This window comes from Etheostoma cragini, chromosome 6 (assembly GCF_013103735.1).
Source record: "Etheostoma cragini isolate CJK2018 chromosome 6, CSU_Ecrag_1.0, whole genome shotgun sequence".
Taxonomy (NCBI): domain Eukaryota; kingdom Metazoa; phylum Chordata; class Actinopteri; order Perciformes; family Percidae; genus Etheostoma; species Etheostoma cragini.
Window position 1 is genome coordinate 17,735,789 of NC_048412.1, and position 18,907 is coordinate 17,754,695.

The window sequence follows — 18,907 nt, forward strand, 5'->3', positions numbered from 1 at the left end:
AACAGGCGTTGGACGGACATACACCGATTCCTACGCAAAGCAAGGCATTGAATGTGAGCGTAGCCTGCAAAGAATTGTCCCGTCTGGTCTGATCTTGTGTACGCAAGTTTTCAAGTTAGTGTGGACTTGTGGGGCAGCATATAACAGGAGAAGGTGAAGTCATCAGTTGATCACTTATCGACAATGGCAGATCTGGCTCTTTTAGAAGACCTCTATGATCCGAGCAATAGGGCACACAATGGAGGGGAGGGAACCCTTATATACACGCCAGACACACTCTATCCCTCACAGCTCACGGTTGCCTGGCTTTGACTCACAAAACAAACATTGTTTTCACGAGTAAAATAAAAATAGAAACACTGCATAAACTCTGCTACTGTGTGTTTAATTAAATACAGGTAAACCTACATGTAGGCCTAAGAGATTTCAATATAAGCATAGTCTATTATTAGGAGTATACCATACAGTGGGGCTCAAAAGTATGGGCACCCCAGGTAAAAATTTGTATTAATGTGCATAAGAAAAGATGAAAAAATCTCCAAAAGGCATCAAATGACAGATTAGACATAATAATGTTCATAAAACATGTCACATTAAGTTAGATTTTATTTTCACCATTTGCACTTTCAAAATAACGGAAAACAAAATAATGGCATCTGCAAAAGTTTGGGCACCCTGCAGAGTTAATACCTTGTACTGCCCCCTTTGGCAAGTATCACAGCTCGGAAACATTTATCGTAGCCAGCCAAGAGTCTTTAAATTCTTGTTTGAGGTATCTTCGCCCATTTTTCAGTCCAAAAGTCTTCCAGTTCTTTGAGATTTCTGGACTGTCTGTCACACACTGCTCTTTTAAGGTCTATCCATATATTTTCAATTATGTTGAGTTCAGGAGATTGTGAAGGCCATGGCAAAATCTTCAGTTTATGCCTCTTGATGTAATTCCCTGTGGATTTTGAGTTGTGGTTAGGATCACTATCCCTTTGCATAAGCCATCCTCTCTTTAACTTCAATTTTTTCACAGATGGTATCAAGTTAGCGTTCAAAATTTGTTGATATTTTATTGAATCCATTTTTCCTTCTACTTGTAAAAGGTTCCCTGTGCCACTGGCTGCAATACAACTCCAAAGCATGATTGATCCACCCCGATGCTTAACAGTTGGACGGAGGTTATTTTCATTGAATTCTGTGCCCTTTCTTCTTCAAACGTACCTTGGCCTATTGCGGTCAAAAATTCCTATTTTAATCTCATCAGTCCAAAGAACTTGTTTCCACGATGCATCAAGCTTGTCTATATGTTCATTTGCAAACTTCAAACGCTAATTTTTGTGGTGAGGACGTAGAAGAGGTTTTCTTCTGATGACTCTTCCATGAAGACCATATTTGTACAAGTATCTCTTTAAAGTGGAATGGTCTAGCACAACTCCCGTGTCTGCCAGGTCTTTCTGGATAGATTGTGCAGTCAAACGTGGGTTTTGACTTGCTTTTCTCACAATCCTGCGAGCTGTTCTGTTTGATGTTTTACTTGGTTTTCCAGATCTTGCTTTAACTTCCACTGTTCCTGATGACGGCCATTTCTTAATTACATTCCGAACAGAGGATATTGGCATCTGAAAACGCTTTGCTATCTTCTTATAGCCTATATGTAGGCCTACGACCATTGTGTTTCATGAATCCCACGTAAAGTCTGTCGTAAGAGGATTTCTGTGCTCATATCTGCGTCTGTTTCTACGTTAGGTTGATAAATAAGGGCCGATGTGCATGTTTAGGTGTATGGGTATGGCGTGTTTGCTCTTACCTCTATAATCTTAAATTAATCCTCCCCTTATTTATTTGCTGTTTTTGTTTAAAAGCTGGGCTATTTCATATCAGTTTTATTTGTGGCAATACATTTTAAACTCTCTGTCTCCTCCTGTGTTTCTGTCCTCTAGGTTTGTGGAGGAGGTGCGTTGGACTCCAGAGCAGAGCAGTGTGCAGCCTTTAACACCCAGGAGTTCATGGGTCGCCTCTACAACTGGGAACCTTTCACTGAGGGTGAGTATTGAGTTAACACGCATGGTAGTTTAGGGTTTAGCAACACAGTTTTTCAATGTGATAATAGGCTTATTGTGAGAATTAAATGCTAGGAGAGGAAAATGAGGGGGAGGGGTGAAAAAGCATCAGTAAAATGTGTCATTAAATGTTGCTCTGGTATTACTGTGTTGGCAGGCCTTTCACTGCATGTTCAACCCACCACATTCCCTCCTCATACTGGCTTGCACTATATGCAGTGACAAGGGTTGTGAGAGTCAAGAGAAAAAGACAATGACTGGAACTTTATCTGCTTTTTATTCTTTACACCAAAACACTCTACCTCCTCTCTTTTTCTTCTCATTTGTTCAACATCTCCCTTTTTTTCCTGCCAAGCTTCTCCTCCCAGGCCCGACTAAGCACACAGATTCCTACTGAGTGAGATAGAGAAAGAAAGAAAAAGACAGAGAAGGGGAGGTGAGAGGTGAAGGGATGCAAATGTATATATGTGTGTGTGTGTGTGTGTGTGTGTGTGTGTGTGTGTGTGTGTGTGTGTGTGTGTGTGTGTGTGTGTGTGTGTGTGTGTGTGTGTGTGTGTGTGTGTGTGTGTGTGTGTGTGTGTGTTTCTTTGTTTCTCTGTACTGCATACGTGAGTGTGTCTGCGTGTTTGTTTACTTTTGTGTTAAGTGTATCATAGTTCAGCATAATGAAGATTGTGTCTATTTATCTTTGTTTTCCAATGCTGGAGGAAGAGAAAGAGAGAGAGAAACGCTAAACAGATATTTGAGGAATTCAAAAGAAAAAGAAGAGTAGATGGAGAGAATATTACAAAACATGGGGGGATTTGGGAGTAAGAGATGGAGGAGGGGAAGAGAAAGAGAGTAGAAAGAAACACAGCTGTGAGATGATATCAACAGTATTTGTCATTACACTTGTGTACAAGCCTCTGTGTATTTACAGTATAAACGTATTGAAAAAGGTGCTTGTACTTTAGATGAATGGTTTAATGGATCTGAGATAGTATGTGGAAAAAAATGTTTGTGCATATATGTTTTTGTATCTGTCTGTCTATCCACTTGTGATTACTTTATCAGTTGGCTGACATTCCTCAACACACACACTGTGAGAGAGTAGAGCCAGTCATACTAGATCAGCAACACCAACCACATACATTTTGTCTAATAACACACACTAAAATTACACAAATCTGGCAGAGTATGTAACACAAATAAGATGTCATGAAGAATGACAGGATAAAAACGCAAAAAGGCGTGATCGACAAACCCACAGAAAAATTTCACCCGAACTTCCCCTTGGAGGATTTTAGTATATTTCAGCTAATTGTTTTTTTTTTTGTTTTACTTCCTGCAGCTTTACTATTTCACTGTCACCTCTCTCATAAACCTCATTTCCAGATGCAGCAGGCAGCTGTTTAAGTGTAAAAGCTTAAATTAACCCACTGTTCACTACCTGATCAGCACAGACAGGCAATGAGTAGCTAGTGAAGAAAGCTAAAAGGTAAAGGAAATTTAGAAGTGAAAGAAGGAGATATTTATTAGTGTTGAGAAAAATAGAGTTGAAAGGAGAATGAATATTGAGGGAGCCAGAAATACCACTGCAAATTAATACTAATGTTGTTATGTCACAGCTGGATGTGTAAACAGGCAACTGTTCAACATCTGTTGCATTACTTGTGTAAAAGGTCAACAGAGGGAGTACACCTTAAAGCAGGGGTCTTCAACAGGGGGTCCGCGACCCCTAGGGGGTCAGCGGAGGTACTGCATGGGGGTCGCGAAAGTTTTGGTTGATTAGACTTTTTTTTATATCGCCCCCCCCCCCCCCCCCTGCAATTTTTTCCGCTAATTGAAATGTCTTTAAATACACATTAACATGAATTCAACACACTGTAGTAAACAGATAAATGGAGGCAGAAGATGTCTTTCAGTCATCAATGCACACATTCAGCGACACACAGGAGCTCTTTCAAGCTGGGCACCGTTTCATTCACAACACCTGTCCCATCAACGAGGAATCACAATCAGAAATACGTTAATAATCCCAGGGCGAAATTACTTTCGTTACAATACTCCATATGTAATAGAGTGTATTACATATGGAGTAATGTAACAAAAATATTGAATGCACAATAACAACGTACATTTACACGTGGCACTATAGGACCAGTTTGATATAACACAATGTTATACAATATATATAATTAGGGGGTCCCCGCTCCATCTCGCCATCAGTTTGGGGGTCCTTGGCCTGGAAAACGTTGAAGACCCCTGCCTTAAAGGCTGTTTTGATATGTTTTGGTCTTATCCGAGGAGCCTTAGGGCAATTTTTGAGGATGCAGATGTATCTAGACGAACTACATCTGTATGGGGAGTAATCGTAGGGGTATCAACTGTCTGCATAAACACACGGAGGCTTTCCTTTCACCCACCAACTCCCGTCTTTGTGTGTTTGTGAGGGGAAAGAGTGAGATTACTGTATTTATCCTGAAATGAGCTGTTCCTAAATTCTCTCTATCTGCTGTGCGTCTTTGCCTTCTGCTCCACTCGGCACATTTTAAAACCAACTTGTCCTTGAGATCTGCTGAGAAGAGGAGAGGACAGGACAGAGTGAAAGGACAGGAAGAAAAACAGAGACAAATGCTTATAGTGGGGGTAGGGCCGTACGTGGTTAAATCCTGGTAGAATCCTGATAAAGAAACAGCAAAGTCATATCACTGGGAGGATGTTTTTTGGATAAAAGAAGCTTCTAAATGTCAAATGTCACATTTAATGGTTGTGATGACTCTGATGGGGGTATATACTGTTCAGTATGTGTCAAAGGTATTTGCAGATGACGTCAGCTGGGTCAGCCCTGCTTGATCTGCGCTGGATATGATCCCTTTCCACTCTACTAAGTAAACTGTATTGCACTGTTTACTTCAGTCCGGTCCTATTGGCTACAACCCAAACCTTCATATCTAGCTTCCCATCAACACACTGGAGGCTGCGAGGAGTCTGTGTGTTTCAACATTGAATGGTGTATTAGTCATTTCTCTCCAGCTGCACTCATCTGTTTAGGACTTTGTACAGCACTGTATCTAATTCCCATAAGTATTTACATTGAACCGTGCAGTCAGCTTTTGCTACTTAGTGTGTTATTTTTTGCCTCCAAGGTGACAGCCCTGTTATGTAGGTACTGCAAAGTGTGGTGGCCTATGGTTTGAAATTCATTGCTTAAACTGTAAAACTGCCATTATGGTTACAAACCACAGAAGTTATTTATTTTTGCGGTAATGTTTCCACTCCCAAGCTTGGCACTCAATTACAGTACCGCTCTAGTTTTGGAAGCGCTGCCCGTGCAGGTGTTGTTTTACTTGAATATTTCCTTTTTTTAAGGCCTCATCCCCTCTCTATGCACCCATCCTCCCCTCTTCCTGTCCCACTGCCTCACTCTTTCTCTTTCTGTGTTGGAGTTTGTTTAGACGGAGAGATAGTGGGGAAGTATATTTAGACAACATATATTCCACTGTCTGAACACTAAGCTCAGAGAGGGAGAGGGAGAGGCCCGAGATTGAGGCGAAGAGGGGAACAGAGAAGCAGAGTGCAGTAGCTAGAGACAAATGAAATTCAAAGATGCTAAAACAGAGACAAAGATGATTAGGAGTTGGAGGGCACTCGAACATGACTTCATGGCAGGATGAAGAGGAGATGGAGACTAAGGGAGATGCGGAGGAAACATACAGAGAGAAAGGCAGAGAGTACAGTAGTGGCAACATGTCTCCCCCTCTCTTTTCTGTCACTGTCTCCAGTCTAATCTCTCAAAGATAACTATGACTGGCAGAAAGAGAAAAACAAGGGTAGAAAGAGAGAGAAAGGGTGGGAACACTGCCTCCCTTCCTCATTCTTTCTAAATATGTACTGTACATTATATCCGTGTTGCTGCAATTGTAAGACAAGTAAATGGTGGCAAATGAGTTTGGCTCTTTTGGATGGCAATCATGGACAGTAGCTAATGCTTTCATGCTAATTATTCCACAGTTGTTATATGCAGCTAAAAAGATTGACGTTCATGTGTTAATCAAAATCAGTTAAATCCAAAAAAACATATTGTTTCATCCCATATTATTATACTAGATAGTTGAAAAGAACAAATTCCTTTTCTGCAAAGCAGACAACAGGACACTGCTGTAGATTGGAGTCATCTGATCTGACACAAAAAACAGTTATTAGTTTGAATATAAAATCATCTTTATTAAATGCTCACTGATGGTCATTTTCTAAATGAAAGCAGTTTTTGAGACACCCCTCCATTCCTCTTTCTCTCACTGGCACTTGATTGTTTTCACATATGCCGATGACACCATGTTGTACATGAAGCACTTTCTTTTCTGATGTTTTATATTCTCTCTCACCATATTTTAGAACCATTTGTCAGAATTCATACATTTTTCCAGCAAAAAAGTAAACTCTGATGTCTTTGCTGTACCATTTAAATTGTCTCTGCTCCTTAAAGTATCATAGAGTCAATGTTTACCTATGCTGATGGTCCACTACTACGTTTCCGGAGTATATTTACAAGCAAATCATTGTACCTAGTACATCCAGCCTTCAGTTGTCAATTGCTTTCCATGTATGACTTCCTGACCACTTCCAGCCACTTAGTGAGAAAAATTCACTCCTTAATGTCTCCAGATCAGGATGTCTAACTCCTAAAGTCTCAAAACTATATGTTATACTATATGTTGTCTCAGTCCAAAGTGAAATGTTTTTGTTGAGACTCACAACATGGCTGATGCCAGATCCATATCCATGTATTGGCCTGTTTTTTTGTCATAAAGATGATAACAGGCTCACTCAATACAGGATACTACTTATGCTTTTATTTGCTAAAATGGAAACTAACAAAACAATGAAATAGCATTCTAACTGTTCAGTTTTACTAATCCTTCTTTTCTATCTTGAGGTTTGCCATTTATGATGACTTTTGTACTAAATACACTATACTGTACCTGCCATAGCATTGCTGCACTTCAATGTAGCAATTTAAGAAACAAATTTCATAAGACATATGGAGTTACTTTAAGTTCACAACACACTTTCTGCATTGTCTCTTAGACACATAAGGTGAAAGCAGGGCTCAGGTATTTTACCTTTTGTCTTTGTTCTAGGCTATTTCCTATGAACATCTTGGCTTTGAAGATGGTAGGGGCTTTTTAGGTTACTTGGTGATATGGCTTATTGAAATGGGAGAGAAGGTCTTCCAATGGTGAAACAATCTTTGGCGTATTAAACTAGATGGCATTGGTGTAATATTAGAACCAAACTTTGATTACTTAAAGTGTAACTCTCGCCAAAATGCAAGCTAGGGTCTTTTGTGAATGTACCCTTGTCAAACTTTTGTTTAAAAAGCATAATGAGGACCAAAGCGCCACTTTTAAGATTTCCCGTATTCTCGTTTTTTGGTCAAATGGCCTTTTAAATTGGAGAGATAGGGGCACATCTATAATGGCGTCAAAATTACTGCTTTTAAAACGCAATGTTTTCTCCTATTGAGTCCGTTCATTCACATTTGGAGATTGACACCTTTTGACTGGCAAAGATGGCTGCAAGCGGAAACAACAGCTAGAGTGGATTAAAAACCTTTCTTTTTAGTATACTCTGTTTACACAAGCAATGTTCTCAATGCTTGCATGTGTGTCAAAGCTGGTGATACAAAGTTACATGTTGTTACGAGCCTTCTTAGTGTTTTAAAAATAGCTATTTTATAGCAATTATAGGAGTGTCCCTAGCACTCCCATTCAAAAGGCCATTTGACCGTAAAATTACAATACAGTTAATCTTAAAGGCTGCGCTTCCGTCCTAATTACGCTTTCAAACGAAAGTTTGACTCGGGTACATTCACAAAAAGACCCTAAGTTGCATTTTGGCAAGAGTAACGCTTTAAAAATCTCAAAGCAACTTCATTAAAGACGGGCTATACCCTATTTTTCAAACTAATTGAAGGACAGAATAATATAACTGTGCAAAACATTTGACAACAAGGTGTCATGTTCTACATATTTATGTAGAATTCAATACATTTTTGTCGTAATTTGGAAATATGACACCAAAAGGAGAGGTCAATTTCAGAAGCACATAATTTGTCCTTTTAACCCCTGAACTCCCAATGACAGACACTCCTCCTCCCATCTGCAACTAAATCTATGACCCCTTACTTGTGCTATGACCTCATGTTTATAGCCCTATTTTACACACACAAACGCAGCCCTATACACAAACACACACCAGCTCTGCCCGATGCCTTTAACTACTACTAGACCCCCAATCTCAAACCTAAAGAGGATGCTGAACATTGGAGCCACTAATTTTCCCTTCCTGTTGTTTTTTTTGCCCATTCATCCGTCTCTTTCTTTCTTCTCTAAAGGAATAGTTCAAATTTTTTGGGAAATACACTTATTCACTTTCTTTTCAAGACAAGAAGATCATTTCATGTCTGTGTTAAAATGGACCAATTTAAAAATGCTCCTCTGTAACGTTGTCAGACTCAAAATAAACAGTATTTTTGAAAAAGTGTTAAAATTGCTGCAGCAGAATCAGAGCAATGTTGTTGTTTTTTATTCCACACATTTTTCTATCTATTTTCTTCTATTTTTCTATCAAAACGGTGAACTACATTCATACCTGTAAACAGTGGTTAGCCTAGCTCATCATTGACACTGTAAAGAGAGGAAAACAGCTAGCCTGGCTTTGTCCATGTGTGTTAGGCTTACATGAACAAGTATGTAAAAATAATTTGTGGTTTTGTAAGGAGTAAAGACAGATTGATGTCTTCACATTTCATACTGGGAAAGAAAGCAAACAAGCATATTTCCCAAGTTGTTAAAATATTCCTTTAAAGCTGCTTATTGTATTTCACCACATAAATACCCTTCTTACTTTTCCACATATTTCCTTGTACTCCACCCTTAATTCTGTTATGAGATCCTCTGTATTCTCACTTGTGTATTTGTCTGCCTATTCACTCAGCAGTGAAGGACTTCAATTTCCTCTTTCACCTTGAAGCTGTCTTCTCTTTCTTTTATTCTTCCCTTCTGTTCCCTTTTTCTCCAAGTATATCTCTTCCTGCTACGTGCGCCCATTGGGTTCCTCTCATAAATCAGAAGCTTCCTCTGGCTTATGTTTAAACCTCTCCTCTGGGTATCTATCTCATGGTAAGGTGCAGCAGTGAATGCACTCGCACAAGTGAGCAACAGGGGAAATAGCTAATCACTCTGGTGCTGTCGGACAGTCTGGGGAGCAACATGGAAAGACATTCATCTCCTAGCTGGGTCTTCTCCGCACCAGGCAGGCGCCGGAATGAGCTAAACAGATCACACACACTTATAACAATGCATTGTGCAATAATTCTCCTTTCCTCTGTCAATGTGTTGCAGTTGGTGTGGAGAAACAGTGCGAGCTGACCTGCAGACCTGCCGGCTATCGCTTCTATGTCCGCCAGGCCGAACGCGTCAGAGACGGGACGCCCTGCTTCAACTTCAGCTCCAACGACGTGTGTGTAGAGGGACAATGTCTGGTGAGCACATTTAAATAAGAATGTGTGATTTTAGCTTCAGGTTGTCTGAGCCCACGTCTATCGTGTCTAGCCAGGGTTGACATGGTCCAGAACCTAGTCTTACGTCTAAAGGCTCATTTAAGCCTGGCATTCAGATTCAGAGTGTTTCCAACCTTTTTTTTTTTTTTTTTATTACCCTTCTCTTGGCCTCTGTTTTCTGTATCTTTCCCACTTTCTCTCATTTGCATTCTCACTCTCTGATTTTGCCCTTATTCCACACTTCTGTTTCTGGCATTATATGGCCAGCAACAGTTACCAATTTACACAAACAATGGTGAAGTAAACACTGGCGGTGGATGTGAAATGTCAACCACATTTATGTAGCTTTTCGCTCTGTCCCCACCCCTCCTCCAACATCTCTCTTGTTTCCCTGCCACCATTCCCCCGCCCTCCATTGTATGACCCGTCACTCACATCTTTTCACCTTCCTCTCCTGCCAGACCGAGGGTTGTGATGGGGTACTGGGCTCTGGCTCTGTGATTGACAAGTGTGGGGTGTGTGGTGGGCGGGAAAACTCCTGCCGAAAGGTGACGGGAAGCTTCCAAAATATTACGGTTCCCCTTGGTTACTACAAGATCCTGGACATCCCGCCTGGAGCTACATTCATTAACATCACAGAGAGACGAGCAAGCCCTAATTACCTGGGTAAGATCTAATAGACAAAATCACAGTTTAGAACTTCATACATAATACTGGTTGCAGCTCTAGTAGAAGTGAGACGTTGGCAAGGCAATTGTGGATTTTGGAATAAGATTTGGCCCACAAGTATGTGTGCGCTGGCTTGGACTAAGACTGTAAATTTTGTGGCCTCACAGACTCCAAGCAGATAAAGTTTGTATTGTTAGAGCCCATAAGGAACCAGTGAAGTGTGTGTGTGAGAGTATTTTTCCCCCTGTTGGGTAATGAGACAGCACTCCAAAGTCTGTGTTTGTCTGACAGAGAGTGGGTTTGAGCATATAGGGATTTCCTAAAAATTCACCACTATGTAGACTAAACAAGGTTAAAATAAGAAAATAAAACGTCTTGCTCAATTCCCCTTGTCTCCTCCTTGCTGACACTCCACACCCATCTCTCCAGCCATGAGGAGTGGCGCAGGAGCGTCAGTGGTGAACGGGCGTTGGGCTGTGGACCCTCCTGGCGAGTACAAGGCAGGAGGGACTACCTTCACTTACACCCGACCTAGAGCACAGATGGAGGGGGAGGAAGAGAAAGGCGAATCCCTCAGTGCTCCAGGACCCACCACCACACAGTTACAGCTATATGTAAGTACAGTGTTTATTTTAACACTGTAAGCAAACATTAGCACGGCCATAGAAAAAATAAATTAATGATAAAAATTGCACACATGCACATAGACAGTGTATTTCACATCTCTATTACATTTTCGTAAGCCCGAGGCTATGCTCTCTTGCTCTGTGTCAAGATATTCCAGATAGCCGTCGTTATTTTAGCGTAATGGCGGGATGAAGAAAGCTATATTAAAGCTTAGCCTAAGCCACATCAGGCTATCCGGGGCTTAATAATAACAATTCTAACCTCAGGCTAAGATCTTATTAAAGAACAGAAGTTATCGGCAGCTTTGCATCCAGTAGCTACAGGAAAAGAAGGGGGTTCAAATATAGCAAGCATCCACCCATGCCAGAGTTTAATCTCCACTGAGATCACCTGCATTTTGGGGGATTTATGGGATTTTTAAATAAGACATAAAAAGACTAAACCTTTATAACCACGCCAGTGGCCCTGTAAGGCTTGACTGCTCATTAAACGCTGGAAAAGAAATTGTTGGAAGGATGAAAAATAGAAAGACAAGTCTGCTATCTGCAAAGCCTTGCCACTGGTTGCACAATATTAAGTTTGGCCACCAACAAAATTTAAAACAGCCCAAATAAAAGTGTTTCTTAATTGTACACTCGCTGTTTTAGGACATCTGAGGTTGTCCCTCTCAGCATGTGATGACCAGATCTTATAGGGCGTGTACACCCATTTTTAATTCAGAATTTAGGTTTGGTTGCTCCCGCCATCAACCACTTTACTTAATCTTACTATCACATCAGTGTGGCAAAGGAGAGAGGTCAGGTAAATCTAAACACTCAGTGCAAGGTACTTAAAACAGAGACGGTCATGCATCAGCATCTTAACCACTAGAAGCCCCTTGGCTTAGTTTAGCATAAAGACTGGAAATAGCTAGTCTTACTCTGTCCTGGGGTAACAAACTCTGCCTACCAGCACCTCTAAAGCTTACTGATTAACACATTGCAACTTGTTTGATTAATCTGTGCAAAAACCCAAATGTAAAAATGATATGTTGTTGCTTAACAGGGATTTTGTGTATCACTTTAATCTCTTCATGTCATTGTCATGAACTGAGGTGACAAAGTTTCGCCAGCAAAGTTCATAGGAGTTTTGAGCAACTGCATAAATTACAATGCCACCTCTGGCAAAAACTATCCGATCCAAATTTTGTTGCAATGGGACTTCAGCTGATTAAGTTAAGATAACCTTTAAGTCTTATAAGATTGTCTTCAGGGTTTCTTACTAAGAAGGGGACACATGGTTGCAAGCATACCCCCTGAGGCATCCTAGGGTATTACACTAATTCCCTGCCAAGGCCTTGGTGGCTGTAGCTCATTCTGATCCTGATGTACATTTCTCTATGGGGATCCATAAAGCGTTTTATTGGGGTGTTTGCTGTCATTGGCTACTTTTCACCTAAAGCTCTGTCTGTTCTCTCACCCTGTTTTGCTCTCCAGATCATTTTCCACAAGGAGAACCCGGGCATCAGCTATGAGTTTTATGTCCCCATGGAGAGGGAGGTAGAGAGGGAGAAACCGACAGAGAGAGAACAGGAGACACCCAAAGAGAGGCCAAGGGATCGAGAACCAGGGAGGTCACCTCTCCGCAGTACGTCGTCCATTGCACATTAACTCTCTGATTTTACTTCTTATGTTTGGCTAACTTTTTGACAGCCATGTTTTCTGCATGTTTTATACAGAAGCACAGAGACACAGGATTCTAGACAGTCATGTTTGGCACATAGTTGAATCTGGCCGGTGGCAGAATTGAACCCTAAATCAAACATCTCAACATTCATTCTTTCCAAATGACTTAATGAAACCCAATGGGTGTGGTTGTGGGCCAAGTGAGGGCTTTTTTGCGCAAGTGTGTTTTTGTGTTTGTGTGTTTGTGTGTTTGTGTATGACCTAGATGGGAGGCTATCTGGTCCACATGTTAGCTGTCACGAGACCCTGACCTCATCATGACATCACTGCGTCTGACTCACTGCGCTCCTAGTCCCAATATTATAACATTCCTGTTTTGCCTTTTTCCTACTCCTTTATTGTTCTTTTCTCCTACTTGTATCTGTTTCCCAATTTACCTCTTTCCCCCATCTTTCCTATCCTTTTGAATTTATCTTTATGTCAATCTATTTTATCCTTCCCTCCCAGGTCCTCTCACAGTGTCAGTAGAAGACCCTCCTCCTGCTCCTCCTCCTATTTCGGTCCCTTCTATCCCTTCCTCCTCTTCTGTGTTTTCTCCCCCCTCCTCGGACCGACGAATACCTGAGAGGTCACGTCCTCGAGGGGCTGCACCCAATAGGAATGCTCGGATCCCACCTCGCACTGACCTGCCACCGGACACACAGTCACCATTTGTGTGGAGAAGAGGAGGATTCACAGAGTGTTCTGCTTCCTGTGGCAAAGGTCAGTAGTCCATAAATGCCTGTTAGAACCTAATAAACATGTCATGTTTTAATTAACTACTGAAAATGTTCCTACTTACTTACTTTGGATAAAGTGATGTCTCCCCCCTGTGGTTCATAGGTGCAGTTACAAAAACACACAACTCATATCTTTCTCACTTTGTGCATCTATCCACGTGTCTATCTCTTTGTGTAGGTCATCACAACAGAGTAATTAAGTGTATAAACCGCCATACAGACGAAGAAGTCCCGGAGAGGAAGTGTGACTCTGCAGCCAAACCGGGTCCTGACGACGAGCCGTGTAACATACATCCCTGCCCACCGTTGTGAGAAAACACACAATTACCTTTAAAAAATGCACTTCAGAAGCTAGTTACTTATTTTTTACTGCACAATGATTTTTCTGTACTTTAAATGTCATTTTTTAGACAAAAAATAAAATAGTTGTCAATATGGTATAAATCCAATGCAAATAACCTTGTTTTCAGGTATTTTCTAAAAACAAAACAAAAAGTTTTTTATTCAAGTGCAGCAAACCTGCCTTATTCTATCTTGTCTAAAGATATAGACACTTATTTCTGGTGTGAACAGGTATTATGTCACTGCAACGGCAGATTTCTGTCTATATGTTTTAATTACATAGAGAAAGGATATGATAAAATGAAGATGTAAATGCAGTATTTTCTCAAGTAAAAAGCATGAATACTAGAAATTTTTTTTGGATTGCCTTTGGTTTGTGCCATGTTAAAACTGAGAGTGGTGTGATGACTTGAGGAAAAGCCAGGAAGGTAACAAATCATGCTGACAGAAATCTAAAAACACATATTTTTTGCATAATGATTAATGTCATTGTCAGTGCATACATGATTTGTGGTGATCTAATACTGAGACACAACAGTATATGTTATTGAAGTAGTTGTGTATCTGAATGCATGTGAGTATGTGTTATGCTCCTGTAAAATGGAGCTTAAACATGTCCCTCTCTCATTGTTTCTCTCAGTTGGGAGGCCAGTTCATGGTCAGAGTGCAGTGTGTCCTGTGGCCCTGGGGTGCAGCAGAGGCAGCTCCAGTGCAGGCAGAGCTTTGGGAACCGTTCCACCATGGTTCACCCGCAGCGCTGTGCCAACCTTACGCCGCTAGAATCCACACAGAAGTGTCAGCTCGGCCTCTGCTCCCACTGGGAAGTGGGCTCAGACTGGAGCACGGTAGGTCAACAATACCAGTGTGCGACTGGAAAATCTATCAGCTAATGGGTCTGCGTACGAGGTAAAAAGAGGCAAAGTAAAGTAACGGTGTCTCAGAATCTGCTAACATATCACAGACAGAGAGAGTGGGTGGAGTTGGGATAAAATAAGCAATAGTTCTTTTGTTCAGTTTTTTTCATCAGTTTATACTCATTCTTGTTTTTCTCCTCTCCGTTTGTCACAGTGCTCAGTGGACTGTGGAGTTGGGAGGAGGACGAGGAGTGTGCGCTGCGTCAGCGATCAAGGCAGCGTGGTGAACGAAAAGGAGTGCAACTCCAGGGCTCGCCCGCAAGGAAGTGAGGAGTGCAACATGGGTCCCTGTGTAACCAACTGGTACTTCACTGCCTGGTCCAACACTGTGAGTAAAACACACACAAAGAAGCAAAGGAAGCAAACAGTCAAGCAAAACATCCACAACAGTAATCCTCAACATGATCTTCCACTTTGTCCCTCAGTGTTCGGCACAGTGTGGCCCCGGGGTGCAGAGGAGGGAGGTGTTGTGTCTGACTCAAGGAGGGGTCAGAGAGGGTGGAGGAGGAGGAGACTGTGTTGGGGAAAAACCGGCAGAGATGAAGGCCTGCAACGGGGGTCCCTGTGTGCCAATAACCATGTGGTACAGCAGCCCCTGGACACAGGTAGGGTGGATAGAGAATGAAGGAAATGCAGAGACGAAGGGAAGAAAACTAGATCTGAAAGGCAAACTGTGTCCATATTTTTTTTACTACAAGTAATTTTAGAAAAAGTCAATGTATTTTTTTCCTCTCTTTTTTCCACTTCTTATTCTTAGTTTCTAGAATAAAACATTGTTGTTTCACATTGTGTTTGATGCCTGACAGAAGTCCATGACCAAAACGTTGCATTTTACGATAAAGCTTGAATTGAGTTTGCACAAATTTAACTGTTCCTTTTAGTTAATACAATTCCAGTAACTTCAATTAGGATTTTGTGTCAGCTCATATCTTATTTAATTCTTTTGGTTTTTTTTGCACATAAAGGTTTTGAATAATTGTTTTGGAGTAAAAGGGAAGTCATGTTGCAGTAATTACTCCTGGTTTAGAGATTTTTTGTTCTTTTTCCAGTGTAATGTCCCCTGTGGGAATGGAACTCAGCGACGAGACATAATTTGTGTCCAGAAGATGGGGAATGATTTTACTTTCGCACCAGCCAGCGAGTGCGCTCGTCTGGACAAACCTGCCGCGGTTCAAGAGTGTGAGATGGAAGAGTGTGAGCCACAGTGGTTTACAACAGAGTGGAGCACGGTGAGAGATGAGGAAAGAGGGAGGGGGATCTCAGAATAAAATGTTGGAAAGAGAAATAATGTGACGGAAGAGACAAAATTGGTCAGGACAACTCGGATGTATTTTAATTCAAAACTATGTTTTGTACACTCTCTTTGTTCTCAGTGCTCACGATCTTGTGGAAAAGGTTTACAAATGCGGGAGGTACGCTGTCTAAAAGCAGATAAAAAACACAACCATGAATGTGATTTCAACACCAAACCCGAACAGGAGCAAATCTGCAACACAATACCCTGCAGTCCACAAGTAACAGGTGTGTGTGTGTGTGTGTGTGTGTGTGTGTGTGTGTGTGTGTGTGTGTGTGTGTGTGTGTGTGTGTGTGTGTATGTGTGTCTGTGTGTGTGTGTGTGTGTGTGTATGTCTTTTTCTTCCTTGCCACCAACCTCTCTCTCCTCTCTGTTCACAGATGAAAACTGTCGGGACAGACGTCACAACTGTGTGATGGTGGTTCAGGCCCGGCTGTGCGTCTACTCCTACTACAAGACTGCCTGCTGTGCCTCTTGCACCCAAAGTGCTCAGCGGGCCAAAAGGCAGTGACCAGCCAATCGCGCAAACAGTACAGGCGTGCGATAGTCAAAAGGGCTGAAATGAGAAGTCTGTAGAAATGGACAGACCCGAGTAGACATAATCCTTGTGTTGGCTGTCAGACAACATTTAGCAATTTTCTCTTGATTCTTCCGGTAAATAACTGTGAAAGCAGCCAGTTCCTTTTTCCAGTTCTCTGTATACGATTTTAGAACCTCTTATTCCACTGGGATTGCATCTGTTTTCTTTGTGCGTTAGCTTTAACAGGTTCACAATATGTCACTAAGGGCTGAGTGATGCGTTTGCTGTGATTTCAGCTCTTGGAGGCTGATTTCTAAGGCTGATAGATTATAATGGAAGGTGCTCACTGAGGACACAGCTGTGTTTCAACAGCAAATGTAGGCTTTTTTTTCTAAGATTCTCCTTAATCTACAGAATCTTAAAAAAAATGTAATCAAACATGCATACCACTAATTATGCAAAGAAACGTGCTGAACAAATAATTACCATGTGTGCTAGATAAACTGTGTATACTGTAGTACTACTTGTACTGAAGATCTACTGGAATAGATCTACTGTGTTTCTGTACACTGCAGACCCCCCAACTAAGCTAGAAGGATTTAATTAACATATCGTTCATCTTTTTTCTGTTTGCCAAAAATATTTCCTCAAGCGTCCTCTTATTGTTCTATTCAGTATTTGGACAGATGAACCAAAGGAGTGGGGTGATAATGGCAGTTAGTGACCAAATATATCGGAGTGTGAAGAAGTGAGATTTCTTGCTAAACAAGGATGATTAGACGTCGATGTTTAACAAGCAGCACAGTCTGTACGGTCCTATTCATGTCAGTTACATACTGTACATGTAGGTCTTTTTAAAGAGAGCTGTTTGAGTTGTGTTTAAATCCACTGCTAAGGTGTCAAAACTCCTAGTTGCAGTCATGTTCTTACAAAACTAAAGACAATGCTGCTTACTGAATGACAGACAAAATAATTAAACTGTCAAGCGATAAGATGATTCTATACTTTTCTACTTTTCTAACAAATCACATAAAAGACCAAACCAACAATGTGTTCGTTTGATGATGAAAATCAATAAAAACAAATCACAAATACATAGTTTTTTTCAAACCTCACTCATTTTCTAAAATAGCTTGGCTCTGTAGTTTTTAGCAAATGTCAATCAAACAAAAGAAAATAGTGCATTTGTTGGGGGACTAATTTCAGATGCAGATTACCACACCTTAGTATTTATAAGACCAGGTTGGTGTATGTGGGATTGTCTCCAAATAAACTACAGTGTCCATGTTCATATTAATGAAGGAACATGTCATCCTGTGCATTGGTGTGGCTAATTTAAATGTTTTTGAAGTGCTCATGTTATGCTTATTTTCAGGTTTCAGGTTCATATTTAGAGGTTATATCAGAATAGGTTTACTTTGTTTAATTTTCAAAAAAAACATACAAACATATTTTTGTTGTACTGCAAATTGCTGCAGCTCCTCTTTTCACCCTGTGTGTTGAGCTCTCTGTTTTATCTATAGAGTATGAGGGCGTGCCACGCTAGCAGCTAGGCAAGCATTATAATGAGTACAGTTATAAGTGTTGTACAGTTTGTGAACAGTGCTTTCTGTTGAGATGGTAAGTCCATTTGGGGTGGACTTTGCTCTTTTTTACTTTGTAAACCTATTACATGCACAAAAATATATATAACACCATAAAGGAAAGGGGAAAAGACAAAAAGCATAATATGAGCACTTTAATAGTTTTACTTTAAACAATGAAGCTCTAGAATTACTGGGATTTTTTTTCTTAAGTTTTGCCATAGCCCACAAACCACCCAAAAACCTTACTGGGATTTATTGACAATACAAAATTATAGAAAAATACATAGAAAAACACCCTTAAGCCCAAACTTAGTGATGCACAGGTTTGGAGATGTAAAACTCACTCCTCACTGACCTAATTTAGCATATTAGTGATCAGGGCTCTAAAATGATTGTCCTCCCTGTTTCCTCACCTCATCTCAAAATCCTTTGTTTTTGCATCTGTTGTCTCCTTTTTAGGAGGCAATGATGAAACTGTCCTATGAGAGTAGGTGAGGCCATAATTATGAAACCTCACGTAGACTGAGAAAGCTGCTTTCTTACAAAAGTACATTAATAAGTTATCTTAGGATATGGATCAAATGCAATAATTCTGCTTTGACCTGGAAGTAAACCTCTATATATGTGTGTGTAAGTACTTGTTATGCTTTTTCTCTCTTTCTCTTCCATCGACTGTTTTTACTTTGCTCTTTTTCTCCTCCTGCACCGCCCCTGAAGACAAACGCATTACATTACACTCTGCCCACTCAAAGGTGAGGAGTCTGTATATTTGTCAGATATGTTTTTATGTCTATAATTTCTTTGAACATAGTAGCCGCTTATGTTTTATTACTCAGTAGATTTATCAGAAGTGTTGTTGTAGACTGCATTTATTCACAACTAGCTGTCATATAACGTTTTTCATTTGACAAGAGAATC

The 18,907-nt window shown here is 40.7% G+C and overlaps 1 protein-coding gene and 1 long non-coding RNA gene across 2 annotated transcripts in view; one reads left to right on the forward strand and one right to left on the reverse strand.

The window, feature by feature from the left end:
• The window catches only part of LOC117946756, a 10,705-nt gene extending 6,505 nt beyond the window's left edge, over positions 1-4,200 (reverse strand). The window contains exon 1 of the long non-coding RNA XR_004657093.1: positions 4,189-4,200. This is a non-coding gene — a long non-coding RNA (uncharacterized LOC117946756). The remainder of the gene's footprint in view (positions 1-4,188) is intronic.
• Positions 1-17,525, forward strand: part of adamtsl4 (ADAMTS-like 4) — a 33,851-nt gene extending 16,326 nt beyond the window's left edge. Inside the window, exons 5-17 of the mRNA XM_034875011.1 lie at positions 1,929-2,031; positions 9,437-9,576; positions 10,056-10,260; positions 10,693-10,877; positions 12,366-12,516; positions 13,062-13,316; positions 13,512-13,641; positions 14,316-14,520; positions 14,744-14,917; positions 15,015-15,194; positions 15,639-15,818; positions 15,963-16,110; positions 16,264-17,525. Coding sequence (XP_034730902.1) covers positions 1,929-2,031; positions 9,437-9,576; positions 10,056-10,260; positions 10,693-10,877; positions 12,366-12,516; positions 13,062-13,316; positions 13,512-13,641; positions 14,316-14,520; positions 14,744-14,917; positions 15,015-15,194; positions 15,639-15,818; positions 15,963-16,110; positions 16,264-16,394 — 2,187 coding nt within the window. The 3' untranslated portion in view covers positions 16,395-17,525. The remainder of the gene's footprint in view (positions 1-1,928; positions 2,032-9,436; positions 9,577-10,055; positions 10,261-10,692; positions 10,878-12,365; positions 12,517-13,061; positions 13,317-13,511; positions 13,642-14,315; positions 14,521-14,743; positions 14,918-15,014; positions 15,195-15,638; positions 15,819-15,962; positions 16,111-16,263) is intronic.
• The last annotated feature ends 1,382 nt before the right edge of the window (positions 17,526-18,907 follow it).